The sequence below is a fragment of the Garra rufa genome, chromosome 12, assembly GCF_049309525.1.
Source record: "Garra rufa chromosome 12, GarRuf1.0, whole genome shotgun sequence".
NCBI lineage: Eukaryota > Metazoa > Chordata > Actinopteri > Cypriniformes > Cyprinidae > Garra > Garra rufa.
The window spans coordinates 39672108-39682193 of NC_133372.1; the positions used below are offsets into that span (position 1 = coordinate 39672108).

The 10086-nt window shown below is 35.8% G+C and overlaps 1 protein-coding gene across 1 annotated transcript in view; it reads left to right on the forward strand.

Moving 5' to 3' along the window:
• ahcy (adenosylhomocysteinase) overlaps nt 1–9426 on the forward strand; it is a 20394-nt gene extending 10968 nt beyond the window's left edge. Inside the window, exons 7-10 of the mRNA XM_073851989.1 lie at nt 959–1046; nt 6950–7067; nt 8414–8608; nt 8769–9426. Of these exons, the coding sequence (XP_073708090.1) occupies nt 959–1046; nt 6950–7067; nt 8414–8608; nt 8769–8900 (533 nt within the window). The 3' untranslated portion in view covers nt 8901–9426. The remainder of the gene's footprint in view (nt 1–958; nt 1047–6949; nt 7068–8413; nt 8609–8768) is intronic.
• The last annotated feature ends 660 nt before the right edge of the window (nt 9427–10086 follow it).

Here is a 10086-nt window from a genome sequence, read left to right on the forward strand (position 1 = left end):
TCAAAATATGGAAATAAATAACTCTTCAACATTCAGCATAACATTTACTTAGGTAAAAATGAAACATGCTTGTTCTGACTAGTATTTGTTAAAAGTACAAGACTAAGTGATCTTTTTTTTTAATATATTTTAAATCATTAAACTTCTTGCTGACAAATTGGAACATTTAGTGGTTTGAAGGACAGTATCAAAGATTGATAAAGATTTAAAATGAATAATTAGTATTTGGGGGCTACACTATGATCAAAAACAGTAAAATTGTGAAATATTTTTACTATTTAAAATAACTATTTCTGTGTTAATAAATTTTAAAATGTAATCTATTCCTGTGATCAAAGCTAAATTTCCAAGAAATTAATACTTCTATTTTGCACGGATGCTTTATAATCAGTTTTGATGAATTTAAAGACATTTATAATGTTATAAAAGATTTCAAATCTATTTCAGATAAATTCTGATCTTCTGAGCATTCTATTCATCAAAGAAACCCGAAAAAAATCTACTCGGCTGTTTTCAACATAAAAATGTAAAAACATAGTAATGATGCTAAAAATTACGCTTTGAAATCACAGAAATAAATGCAATTTTAAAATATATATAAATAGAAATCAGTCATTTTAAATTGTAAAAATATTTCAAAGTTGTACTGTTTTTGCTGTATTTTGAGTCAAATAAATGCAGGCTTGGTGAGCAGAAGAGACTTCATTAAAAATGTTGTTGTTGTTGATATTACTTTTATCATATTGGCCCACTTGTTCTGTATTGGCTGTTGTACTTGTTAGTGTTTTTTCTAGAAGCTTAACTTTCCGCATGGGAGTCTTAAGACCATTATGAATCAACTGTATCATTTAAGGAGCTCTATTTGGAAAGTTTTTGCAACTCCATGCCAGGCTAGATTTAGAAAAGTGGATTGTTCTTTACCTGTCTGATTGCCTTGCATTTGGGTCTTGTTCCACAGGCTATGAGGTGACCACCATGGATGAGGCCTGCAAAGAAGGAAACCTCTTTGTGACCACCACTGGCTGTGAGGACATCATCCTTGGCAGGTTTGTATAGCATTAATCAAACATGAACCAACTAACAGATGTCTAGCTAGGATGTTTTTTTGTACTGATTTTATTGTCCCCTTGAGAACTGAGGAAGTTCTATTTCCGATTTCAATTCCGGTTTTCGTAATGATACTTTTTAGTTGTTTTAAGATGGACCAGATGGAAAATATTTCAAGAATGGTTCTTGTTGCAATTTCAGCAGCCTTTTGCCCAATGATGAGGTCACTTTTGTTTTCAATAGCGAAGTAATGAATCAATAGTTATTTATGGTACAACAGGTTATTACTCAATCAATTTTATTGCATCTAGCAACATTAGTGTCTTCATCTTTCTATAGCATCTTGGACTTGCTGTGTCTCAGTAATGCAAACACTGGTTTACTGTGGACGGGTTCACCTGTGCATGTTATTTCAAAGAGAAAAAAAATGTTTGTAATCTTCAGTCAAAGCGTAGTATGGCTGTTGGATGTTCGCAAGTAGCCTAATAGCTATTTCGGGAAATGCAGTTTTGGCTCCATCCAGGTGTGAAATATAAAATCTAGTGGGTTTTTACTGCTCACCAAGGATGTGTTTAACAATAGTGGTGCTTATCTTACTAATTGCTATTGTTAAAAATGTTTTCTTTCAAAAGGGTTTAAAGGGGTCATGAACTGCCTTTTTATTGTTTTGTATTGTTCTCTGAGGTCCACTTAATAGTTTCAGGATTTTTACATCAAAAAGCATCATCATTTATAAGTAATAGGCTATTTTCTCTCCTGTTTTGACCCCCCTCATCAGAATGCGCTGTTTAAATATGCATGGCGGATCGTAGACTCTGAAGTAAACGCCCACTTATGATTGGCTAACACTTGTGCATGTTTGACAACCTACATTGCTCGTAGATGGACGCTGCTGCGATTTAGGTCAAAAATGCATAAATACTCGCATACGTACATATCAAATGATCTGTAATAATAGACAAAGCTATAGTGAGAATGTCTATCTTTGTTAGGATAGGACAATATTTGGCTGACATGCAACTATTTTAAAATCTAAAATCTCAGGGTGCAAAAAATCTAAATATTAAGAAAATCACCTTTAAAGTTGTCCAAATGAAATTCTTAGCAATGCATATTTATTAAAACGCATAAATACTCACATACTTGCATATCAAATGATCTATAATAATAGACAAAACTATAGTGAGAATGTCTATCTTTGTTAGGATAGGACAATATTTGGCTGACATGCAACTATTTTAAAATCTAAAATCTGAGGGTGCAAAAATCAAAATATTGATAAAATCGCCTTTAAAGTTGTCCAAATGAAATTCTTAGCAATGCATATTTATTAAAACGCATAAATACTCACATACTTGCATATCAAATGATCTATAATAATAGACAAAGCAATAGTGAGAATGTAATAAAAAGTTACTCGCACTTGTGTGTTGTGTTGCATTACAGTCGGATCCAATGTACACTACCTGTCAAACATTTTTGAACAGTAAGATTTTTAATGTTTTTTTTTTTTTTAAAGTCTGCATTTATTTGATCCAAAGTATAGCAAAAACAGTAACATTTTTTTTTTACTATTTAAAATGTATTCAAATAGAACAGTTATTTTAAAATGTAATTTATTCCTGTGACTTCAAAGCTGAATCTTTAGCATCATTACTCCAGTCTTTAGTGTCACATGGTCTTTTAGAAATCATTCTAATATTCAAATTTTCTGCTAAAAAAACATTTATTATTATTATGTTAAACAGCTGACTAGATTTTTTCAGGTTTCTTTGATGAATAGAAAGTTTGGAAGAACAACATTTATCTGAAATAGAAATATTTTGTAACATAAATGTCTTTATCATCACTTTTGATCAATTTAAAGCATCCTTGCTAAATAGGTGTTAATTTCTATCATTTTTGCATCACAGGAATAAATTATACTCTAAAAAATTTTCAAAGAAAACGGTTATTTTAAATAGTAAAAACATTTCAAATATTTGCTGTTTTTTGCTGTACTTTGGATCAAATAAATGCAGGCTTGGTGAGCAAAAGAGACTTCTTGAAAAAAAATAAAAATAAATCTTACTGTTCAAAAACTTTTACTGGTAGTGTATTCAGCACAGCATTGTATTTTAGTTTCAAACTTTTTAGTTTCAAACAGTACTTTAAAGGTGCCATAGAATGGAAAGCTGTATTTACCTTGGCATAGTTAAATAATAACAGTTCAGTACATAGACATGACATACCATGAGTCTCAAACACCATAGTTTCCTCCTCCTTATATAAATCTAGTTTTTGTAAAACACCACTGAAAAATAGGCCAATTCCAACATAACACCAACTATTGCACAATAGTCGGGGTAGTTAATAGTTACGCCCCCAACATTTGCATCGCCCGATCATCAGACGATCTCCAGATAGGACATTGTGAAAAAACAAAGCAAGGACAATAGTGAAAATGGCAGATCACAGGAATAAATGTTATGTTCCAGCTTGTGCAGGGGATGTTGAGTGAAGGGATGGGTTGGTGTCTGTACTCAGAAAGGCAAGGAAAACAAACAATGCATTCTAATAAAATAAGATGAGCCACTGAAGGGACACGGTTAGCTTCTTGCTAGCGCTAGCCTGTTACATTGCAGTTCATACAATTTCACTTACCACATAAACAGAGTAAGGAGAGATGACTGCGCTGATGATGGCGAATGATTTACAGATCCTGATCACTGCTGACAGCATCTAAACTTGTCAAATGTGGTAAGTACTGCCTGTAGTATAACGTTACACAGAGCATATGCAATCACCGATCTCAAAAGTGAAACTAAAAAGTTATCGTGGATTCAAAGCGGCAGTTTCAATGCTCCGCATATTAACAGCGGCTCGAGCTCCATAATTAGATCTATATTTTCTCCATGTATTTCTTACAGTTGTGAGAGAGCGAGCTGCACCGTGAGACAGCCAATCAGAGCAGAGCTCCTCATTTAATATTCACGGACCTTCCAAATAAGGCAATAACAGAGCATTTCATTCTAGGGACAAATCCTAGGGTTGTAAATGGACCTGTAAAACCGTTTCTGGAGAATTTTTACCCTTTTCTATGCCATATACCTTCTATGTAGATCTCAGAGAACAATTTAAAATATTCTCTCAAGGCATTCTATGGCACCTTTAAGTACTTGAATTTAAAATTAGAAATTGAAGGTCTGGACAACTTTGAAAATGGCAATAGTTCTGAAGAGGTAATTGAAAGACGATGTATCTATGAAAGAAGAGTTAAATTTTTTCAGTAAGCACGTTTTCATACGTAATACTGTTTTTTGCTTATTTCAGTTAATGAGGTGAAGGTGAAGGTGAAGGTGAAGTGAGGCCAAGTATGGTGACCCATACTAGGAATTTGTGCTCTGCATTTAACCCATCCAAGTGCACACACACAGTAGTGAACACACACACACCATGAACACATACCCGGAGCAGTGGGCAGCCATTGCTGCGGCGCCCGGGGAGCAGTTGGGGGAACGGTGCCTTGCTCAAGGGACTCACCTCAGCCATGGTATTGAGGGTGGAGAGAGTGCTGTACATTCACTCCCCCCACCTACAATCCCTGCCGGACCTGAGACTCGAACCTGCAACCTTTGGGTTACAGGTCCGACTCTCTAACCATTAGGCCACGGCTGCCCCTAATGTCATAATACCAGCAAGCTAAGCCAGTAGTTGTACTGCCAATGTCGTGTAAACATGGCTGAAGAAAAAAAGGAACAGATGAACCAAATTTTTCCACTCTGATTGATTCAAACTCGTGACTTTGATCATTGATTTCACGTGATTTACTAGCAAAAGACAGATTAAGTCAAAAGAGACATTCATTTTTGAATTTCGTCATCGCTTGTAATGATTTTAAAAACCACGTAGTGATGGGTGAAACTTAGCTTTTCGAAACCCAGAATCAGTTAAACCAATGTGTCGAAAAATGATTCACTGTTCCGAAGCGCTCCAATAAGATTGCGTACCACGATCATTTGTTTCAGATCGTGACTTCAGATCCTGTATCGCAAATTATTTAATTTAGATCATAACTTATTGTGTTGTGAATCATTTGATTTAGATCGGGACTCCGGAGTGTAGATGATGAATCATTTTATTAAGATCTGAGTTTTGGAGCAGGTTCGCAAATCTTTAGCTTTAGATCAGAACTTTGGAGCGTGGATCGTAAATTGTTCGATTCAGATTGGTACTTGGGTTCGCGAAGTTCGGGACTACAGAGCACGTATTGTGAATCATTTGTTTTGGATTAGGATTTAAGAGTGGTTTCACCTTTTTTTTTTTTTTTTTTTTTTTCCTGATTTTTTTTTCCGTAAACAGTAAAACATCAAAAAATTAAGCCAGTACAGTTATAAATGCAAAACAATGAAAAAAGAAAGCATACACAAATAAAAAGTCCCGTAAGAAAATTTAAACCATGGTTTTACTATATTAACAGTGTAGTATGCTTTGTAATACTTTAGTAGTAATACTTTGCATGTGCTTTAGATAATATTCAGATATTTTTTCAGAATTTGAAAGAAGACATTGTTCAATAAGTAAGATCTCCGATTGAAGTTATTGAGCAAAAAAAAAAAAAAAAAAAAAAAAAACAGTGCTTCAGATTGATACTTGGGTTCGCGAATCATTTGATTCAGTTTTTTAGAATTTGAAAGAAGACATTGTTCAATAAGTAAGATCTCTGATTGAAGTTATTGAACACAACTTTTTCACTTTACAGTATCTGTACAAACCCTGTACACAACACCTTATAAAAGGGATTTTTGCATAATAGGTCATCAGATAATCCTTTAGAAATCATTGTAATACGCTGATTTGCAGCTCAAGAATCATTTCCTATGATGATCACAGTTAAAAACATCACTTTTGATCAATTTAATGCACACTTGACAAAAAACTAATTGAACAGTAGTGTATTCATATTTATTTACATTACACCCTCACACTCCAGCATTCAGACACCTGACTCGTTGGCCGTCTTGCTAAAATCATGAATTGAATTCTCACACGTGTGGCCAACTGCATATAAGGATGTCATACGGCACAGCGTGAAAGCTAGTCAACAATGAATCCTTTCAACATGATGCAATGGGGTTTCTGCTGGTAACAGGCGGAGAGATTCATGTGCGGTGGAAGGACCCCCGGGCCTGCGATCAAACACGCACAGCGTGAGATCTGGCCTGAGCCTGCTACATTATGCAGCGCTCGCTTGAGTTTCGTGTGCGTTTGCGCGCCGCTCTGCGCTTATCTGATGCTTAAAGGCGGAGGTGAGCAGGCTGGTGGGTTCTGATGGGGTGTGGGCCTCTGTGATAAATGGTCGGGATGAGGACACGCAGGGGCCAGTGGAGCACAGCTGCTGTTTGGTATTATCTACAGATGTGCGAACTGTGTCTTAGATTCTCTGGAAGTTTTCAGAGCTGATGGGACATGTTTAAAGGCTGGCAATCTGCACTTGTCTGTCTGGCACCAGTTAAGCAAATGCAATCCAGAAAGGGCTGAGGTGAAATATTTTGAACCTACATTTTTGCTTCAGCCTTGATTGCCTAGAAACTTAATTGCCCACCTCTGCTCGAAAAGCCGCCTGATTTGAAGCATCATTCATTGGCTGAAGAATAAAAGACGCAGGATGAGTTACTTGTCAAATGTAATATTACAGCTAGCGGTTTGTTAGGCAAACATTCCTAATTTCCTTAATGTTGAAACCACATGGTTGTTCAAGATTATTGTTCTTGTAGTGGTTTGTTTCTGCTTTTACTTGCTTGTGAACCAAATTTTGTGCCAAACGCTGTTTCAAATGGTTCCTCGACTAGAAATCTTTTGTCAGGTAGTGTAAACATCCTGTGTTTTTTTTTTTTTTTTTTTTTTTTCCCTCCCCTCACAGACACTTTGAGCAGATGAAGGATGACTCCATTGTCTGCAACATCGGTCACTTTGACTGTGAGATTGACATGAAGTGGCTCAATGAACACGCAGCAGAGAAAATCAACATCAAACCTCAGGTACAAGATTAATGACTTGAGTGTTAAACAGTAGTACATGTGTAACTTAAATAAGGAATTTAACTTTTACAAAATTCTTTTCAATATTTTTAAAAATTATATATACAGTTGATGTCAAAAGTTTACATACACCTTGCAGAATCTGCAAAATTTTAATTGTTTTATCCAAATTAAGAGATCATGCAAAATGCATGTTGTTTTTTATTTAGTACTGACCTGAATAAGATATTTCGCATAAAAGACATTTACATAGTCCACAAGAGAAAATAATTGTTGAATTTCTAAAAATGACCCTGTTCAAAAGTTTACATGCACGTAATTCTTAATACTGTGTTGTTACCTGAATGATCCACAACTGTGCTTGTTCACTGATGGTTGTTCATGAGTCCCTTGTTTGTTCTGAACAATTAAACTGTCCACTGTTCTTCAGAAAATCCCTTCAGGTCCCCCAAATTCTTTGAAAACTTTTGAACGTAATGAAGATGTGTACATTTTTCTTATTTTGCCTAAATATCATATTTTTATATTTAGTAATTTTTCTTTTTCTTTTTTTTTTTTGGAGCATCAGTGAGTGTTTTAACCTTCTGTAATAGTTGCATATGAGTCCCTCAGTTGTCCTCAGTGTGAAAAGATGGATCTCAAAATCATACAGTCATTGTTGGAAAGGGTTTAAATACACAAAAATGCTGAAAAAACAAAATTTGTGGGAGCTGAAGGATTTTTCCTGAAGAAGTCAGTTTAACTGTTCAGGACAAACAAGGGACTCATGAACAACTATCACTAAACAAAAAAACACAGCTGTGGATCATTCAGGTAACAACAAGTATTAAGAATCATGTGAACTTTTGAGTCATTTTTATAAATTCAGTTATTATTTTCTCTTGTGGGCTATATGTAAACGTATTTTATGTGAAATTGTGAATTGTGAAATTCTTATTCAGGTCAGTACTAAATGAAAAAAAAAATTACATGCATTTTGTATGATCCCTCTTATTTTGATAAATTAACATTTTGCAGATTCTGCAAGGTGCATGTAAACTTTTGAGCTTAATTGTAAATAATCAAACCTGTCTGTCAAATCTGCTACATTGTTATATGATATTTAAAAAGTGCAATTTAGAGACATTTTTAACACTAGTTTATTATTACTTTTCATGTTGTTGTTATAAATGAATTAAAAGCTAATCCCATTTGCTTTCTAAATACACACACACACACCTTATTGTGAACGATTCATCAGTGCTCGTTTTTTCACCAAACACCAAAACCTTGCTTTCGAAAGCCCTGCTCTCTGACCCATGAAGGTCAGCTCTAATCTGACTTTGACTCTCCGCTCTTTCATACAGGTTGACCGTTATCGCATGAAAAGTGGCCGTCACATCATTGTTTTGGCTGAGGGGCGTCTGGTGAACCTGGGCTGTGCCATGGGCCACCCGAGCTTTGTGATGAGCAACTCATTCACCAACCAGGTCCTTGCCCAGATTGAGCTGTGGACCAACACCAGCAAATACCCACTGGGTGTTTATTTCCTGCCAAAGAAGGTACAGTAGCTTAATGTAGACTCTTATTACAGATACAAGCAGTATCGTCCATTGATATGCACATGAACCATGAATATAAATAAAAACAAGATGCAGATGTGTTATATGCAAAGAAGCTTAACATATGTTTATACCCTCTCTATCTTTTGTGCACGTGCAGCTGGATGAGGAGGTGGCCGCCGCACACTTGGACAAGCTTGGCGTCAAACTGACTAAACTGACAGAGAAGCAAGCCAAATATTTGGGTCTGCCCTGCGAGGGTCCCTTCAAAGCGGACCACTACCGCTACTAAGTAGCTTTGACCAATCGCAGCTTCAGCTGTGGGTGAGGACGGACTACACGATCATTGACAGTTGTGCCAGTTACCTTTGCGGCTGTGATGTGTTTAATCATCTCTCAATGTCATCACGAGTGCCTGCGAGCTCTCTCCAACGCCGTTTTGCATTGACATCAAGTGCTAAGCTAACTTGTAAACACATTGTCGCTGTTTTGCATTCCTTGTTTTATTACACAGTTATGTTAAAAAACACGAAACAATTCTTCCATTAAGTCAGTTAATTGATGCCCCTTAGTAAATAACATGCTGCGACGGTTTGGTTTTTCCATGTCTTACTGTGAAGCGTTCGAGTTTGTCAGGTTTGTGCGAAGTTTGGCTGTTTTTGGCCATGCTTACTTTTGTAAACAAGTAAAAGTAATGACGGTTCCGGAAAAAAGCGTAATTTCTCTGTTAGCAAGCTGCGAGTTTGAGTGGGCCTGGGTAGCTGGTCCTGTTTACATCCACTCATGAAGTCCTGATGAAATAAATGTGGTGTAACTTGCTCAGTTGTTAATCCTTCATTTCAGCACTGTGGTTCTCAACCACTAAGATCCAGAAATATGAGTAGTAATTTATCAATATGCTATCACTCGAACACGATCTTAAGGATTTGAATGAACGCCTAATCCCACGTTTTTTTCATTACAGACATGAATGATTCCTCAAAGGTCTTCATTTTGGGATCTTGTTTTGTTTTTTTACTCGAGGGCTAGTAAGCAACCATTAACCGATGACATAACCACACAGAGCATACTAGTAACCACCAGTGTTATTGTTCCTGCTTGGCTAAAGTGCTTTAAAATCATTTTAGTTTAAATATAACTCAAATAAATTATATTAGATGCACTTAAATGAAGGCTAGAAATATTCCCTTGGAACTTACTTAGTTTAAGTTGAGATCAAATAATTGTTAAACCAAAACTGAAATGGACAAATAAATAATTAAATCAAAATAAACACACTGATGTTAAAACTAATAAAAATGACCAAAGTATCCACCTTATTTTTCCTGTAAGAGCCGCTTTGGCTGTTTGTAAATGTTATGAATCTGGCTTCCGTGTTTCATCCGTGTCCAGTTATTTTCAGCTGTGCAAAACTTGTTTTGCTGCTTGATGAATGTTTTATCTGAATTATGAACATACTGGTTTGTACAAACAGTTTT